Genomic DNA, 4,435 nt, shown 5'->3' with positions numbered 1-4,435 from the left:
TAAGAAAAGACAGAACTATCAAATTGGGGATTTTTTTTAGAGAAAGTTTACTTTAAAGAGAAAGTTTTCTTTATTCAAAAAAGTTAGTGTCTAATGGCCCCTTTCCATGGTACCTACTCAGCCCGACTGTTCGGTCCAGCTCTGTTCGGTATTTAATAAAGCAGGTGAGCAGCCTAGCATGCTAGTCACTTGCCTCTCCAATGTTAATGAATACAGTAGTCTCCTTCTCATTTGCCAGCACTAGCCTCTCAGTTAGCGGTGCTAGCCTATCATTAATCAGATCAATAGCTGCCTTAGGAATAGATATAGCCTTCTGCTACAAGGATGTAGCAGCTGTTGGTTGTACAATAGTCTTCATTTTGGCCCTCATCCTGCACCATAAGAGAAAAGATGAAGATGTAACGTTTTAAAGATCCTCAGAATCCAGTCCAGAAAGCACCGACACCAGTTCTTGGTTTTAGTCAAAACGGTAACTGCTGGTTTCCAACAGGTCCCACAGGATGAAACGTTATCCTGACTTTAGTGATCTAATCCTGACTTCTGTTCCTCAACCAGAGAGCTTTCACTGGTCCTGTGAAATACCTCAACATCTGCCTGATAGATCAGGAGCAACAAACAAGAGTCCTGCATGAGTCCCAGATGGATGATGTTAAATTAATCTGATGATTCACATCTGTGGTTCTGAAAGGAAGGATTCAACTATAAAACCATCAGATTTAAGTCAGAAATTTATAGCGCCATTAAAACTGTAAAAAAAACAGAGAATTGTTAAATGTTTCTGTAAAACTAAAAAAAACTAGCATGAAGACAAATAACGTTTACAAGAAACAACAGAAACAAAAAGGCGAAACCTAACATTTGTTAAAAACTTGAAAGTAAATTTCTCACGATCCCAATTAAATATAAATAAAAGAAACTGGATTATTTAAGATTATTTTTTATAGGATTTTTTTCCCCACAAATATTAAAAACTCACATTAGCCTGAACAGTTCAGGTTTCAGATCTAAAAGATAAAAGATGTAAACCTGCCTCCAGATATGAGTGTGAGTTCTACCTGTTTGAATGGGTTTAACTGCAGCTTTTATCGACGTGCACACAGGAAACACGTGCACTTTGTGAGGAGAACGTGTGTTTGCTTTAAAGCTTGGAGGCCTCACCTCTCCCACAGGCTGCACACGTTGGGGTCTCTGGGGTCCAGGCAGCAGCTCAGAGCGATCAGGAAGCCAAGAAGCTGCAGAGCAGCAGAGCAGCTGGAAGCCTGCATGGTCCTGAGGCAGGGGAGAGAGGGAGACTTACAGACGACTTATAGCTTTTCTGTGGAAATCTGCTTTATTTGGAGTTTTTACACACGTCTGAGCAGCTTTACAAACAGCTCTAACTTTGATGCAAACAACTGCAGTCATTGTTTTTGGTTTTAATTGACTTTAATTATAAATCTGTTGGGTGGAAAGCTTTTGTTTCCCAACAATGTGCAGATTTAAAGTCTGACTATAAAAAGTTCATTAAGTGCTCAGCAACAGCGAGGTGAAGCTACATGATAAAGCTGTCTGCGACTCTGACTGAACACTGCAGAAAACCCAACATCAGCCGAAGCTCAGCTGAAGCTCAGCCGAAGCTCTGACAGCAGGCAGCAGATCCGAGGCTCACAGTGAATACGAGACCGCAAGAAAGGATCAGACTCTAGAAACGTGAGTCCAGACTCCATGTATCAGAGCGGAGGAGCCTCCTCTGCTGTCCCCCGTCCGCACTCCAACATCTGGATCTGATCAGAGAGCCAGCCAACCACAACGTCCCAGATCAGGGACACGCTTAGGCTCTCAGGGAGCAGCCGGGAGAGGACTTCTTCCAGCATCTCATCCCTTAAAATATCTGTTCAAATGAGCCTGGTCGTGTGATCGCTCTGATAAAACGAGACATCGTCTCATCGGACTCCAGGGGACTCCGGGGATCACTGACATGTTGGGACAAGGACCCGAGTCAGGACCATCCAAAGTCCCAAACACCTCAGATGAAGCATCAATCCTTCTATAACAGTTTTTAAGCAGCAGTTTCCAGAATACCACTCCGTCGTCCAATCATGCTCTCTTTCTGCTTATTTCTGCTTTTTCCTCTTGAGGTTTTGTCTTTCTTCCACTTCTCAGGCTCATATTTGTATTTTAATATACGTACAATTATCAGCAAATATTCTGAGGTGGTTTTTCAGAACCGCATCAGCTTCATGATGATTTTCACATTTCCACCTGGAGAAAATATCACATTTCTGAAGAAACAACCTCCACATCCTGCAGGCTTACACTGAGTTGTGTTCAGCTCCTCTAGTTTAGTTTCTTTGACTTGAATCATGCTTTTAACTTGTAGTGAACTCCTGGTTTCTCCTCCCTCAGCTGTGTCCACTCACTCAATCACTCATTCAGTTTCAGGTTAAATAACTTCTTGACTTCTTCATTGGAAGAAATGACCCTGAATATAAAAACCATCACAGCAAATTCTGCTGATTTCAGCCTTTTTATGTTTGTATTTGTTGGTCTTGGCCTCAGTCTGGACATGTCCTGGTCCTGGTTCAGGTTTTCTTGATTGTGTTTAGTTAAGAGAAACTAAATGACTGGACTAAAATTAGAAGTTTGGAGTGTGCTGGTAGTTTCAGCTCCGGCTCCGTCATGTCGTCTGTTAACGGCGCAGAAACATTTTTCACACATGTATTTACAGATCAAGTCACCGTTCTCAGGAAATCATGTGAAATTTTCAGAAATGAGAAGATTTGTCTGTGGCTCGATGAATAATACATGTTTTAACTGTGCCAAGGGTCGTGGTTCAGTTCCCATCAGAACCACTTCAAGTCATTTTACAGAATCAGGTCTTTAAACACTTTACAGGAAAAAAACACCATGAATAATTCTTTGATGCTTCTATAAGAGCTGAAGGCTCTAAAATGGATGCATCATACAAGAAGCTTAATTAAATCTTTGTTACACTGATTTATTTTTTTTAAATAAGTGAGATTATGTGGAGAACTTGTGCGTAGTTAGTGGTTCTGTTCAGATAGATTTCAGTAAATTTATGGTGGATTTTTTACAGTATCTTACAGTATTTCATAATAACAGTGAAATACTGTGAAATAACTACACATAATGTTAATTTACAGTTAATTTAGTAGATTAGGCAGTAATAGTAAATAACTGTATATTTACCAGCATAATACAGTATTCTTTTTCAAAATGTGGGAAAAAACAGTTCCTTACAAGTCCTGCCATTATCTGTTAGAACCTTTTCAAATGCTGTTGGTTGGTTCTGATAATCAGTCAAATCAGGATTAACTTGTGAGCGACAGGATTTATTTGTGATCTTGTCTTTGGAGAATGTTATTCTGCTTCAGTCTACAAGTTCAGAAGGTGAGATTATGCTTCTTATTTTGTTTATGAATTGTAGTTGATTTATTGGGGGGGTACAGTTACAGTACTGAAAGTACTAATTCAACTACTGTAGTACCTACAAGTTAAATAGCTCAGTTACTCATTAAGCTACTTTATATTTTTATACTTTGTCAGTGACACTGTGCTGCTCTTTTGTTCTTTGTTTTAATGGTCCTGATCCTTAATGTGGACAGTAATGAAATGCTGCAGTCCAGACATTTTTAAGTGTTAGTGCTCTCTTTCTTCATTTTACTTTTCTTGTCATTAACATTTGTCTGTGCAAAAAAACTTGTGTCCAAGCTAGACTGTGATGTATTTCTGTAAACTGTTGTTGAATCTGTGTTATTGCTGTTGTCACGTTGTTGCTGCCATTTTACCTGAAATTTATACGATTTTTATTCAGCAACTGAGGTTAGAATCATAATTTCCCGAACGTTGACATTAAGAAATTTTGTTCGGTGAATTGAAAAAAAAAAACATTTGAATGAATCTGTCATCTTGTTTATTTTGTAAATTTGGATAAAATCATGAGAATTTGCAGATTTATTTTATTTTGTAAACTGATATGCACATCCTGTAAATTACATCAAAACTAGTATTTTACACTAATCATAGAGTATTATACTGTTAAATTAAATTACAGTACATGTAAATAACAGCCCAGTGTGGGTATCTTTCATAACAGTAATTTACTGTTATTTTACAGTTAATTTACTGTAATCCAATTTACAATAATATACTGTTGAAATAAATTACAGTCCCTGCACTGTAACAATCTGTAAATTACTGGCGTCCCTGCTGCCAGTAATTTACAGTTTTTTAACAGTAAAATTCATTACAGTGTTGTCTGATCAAATCACAAAAGTTCTGCAGGTCCACATCCAGCTATAAAATCTGTCCTGAGTTAGCTCAGGAGTTAACATAAGAGTTAGCTCAGGAGTTAACATAAGAGTTAGCTCAGGAGTTAACATAAGAGTTAGCTCAGGAGTTAACATAAGAGTTAGCTCAGGAGTTAACATAAGAG

At 38.3% G+C, this 4,435-nt stretch overlaps 1 protein-coding gene across 1 annotated transcript in view; it reads right to left on the bottom strand.

Moving 5' to 3' along the window:
- Positions 1-4,435, bottom strand: part of pear1 (platelet endothelial aggregation receptor 1) — a 59,408-nt gene that overhangs the window by 26,578 nt on the left and 28,395 nt on the right. The window contains exon 2 of the mRNA XM_014023070.1: positions 1,159-1,269. Within this exon, the coding sequence (XP_013878524.1) occupies positions 1,159-1,265 (107 nt within the window). The 5' untranslated portion in view covers positions 1,266-1,269. The remainder of the gene's footprint in view (positions 1-1,158; positions 1,270-4,435) is intronic.

Source organism: Austrofundulus limnaeus, unplaced genomic scaffold, assembly GCF_001266775.1.
Source record: "Austrofundulus limnaeus strain Quisiro unplaced genomic scaffold, Austrofundulus_limnaeus-1.0 Scaffold356, whole genome shotgun sequence".
NCBI classification, from domain to species: domain Eukaryota; kingdom Metazoa; phylum Chordata; class Actinopteri; order Cyprinodontiformes; family Rivulidae; genus Austrofundulus; species Austrofundulus limnaeus.
This window is presented reverse-complemented; position numbering and strand designations above follow the sequence as displayed.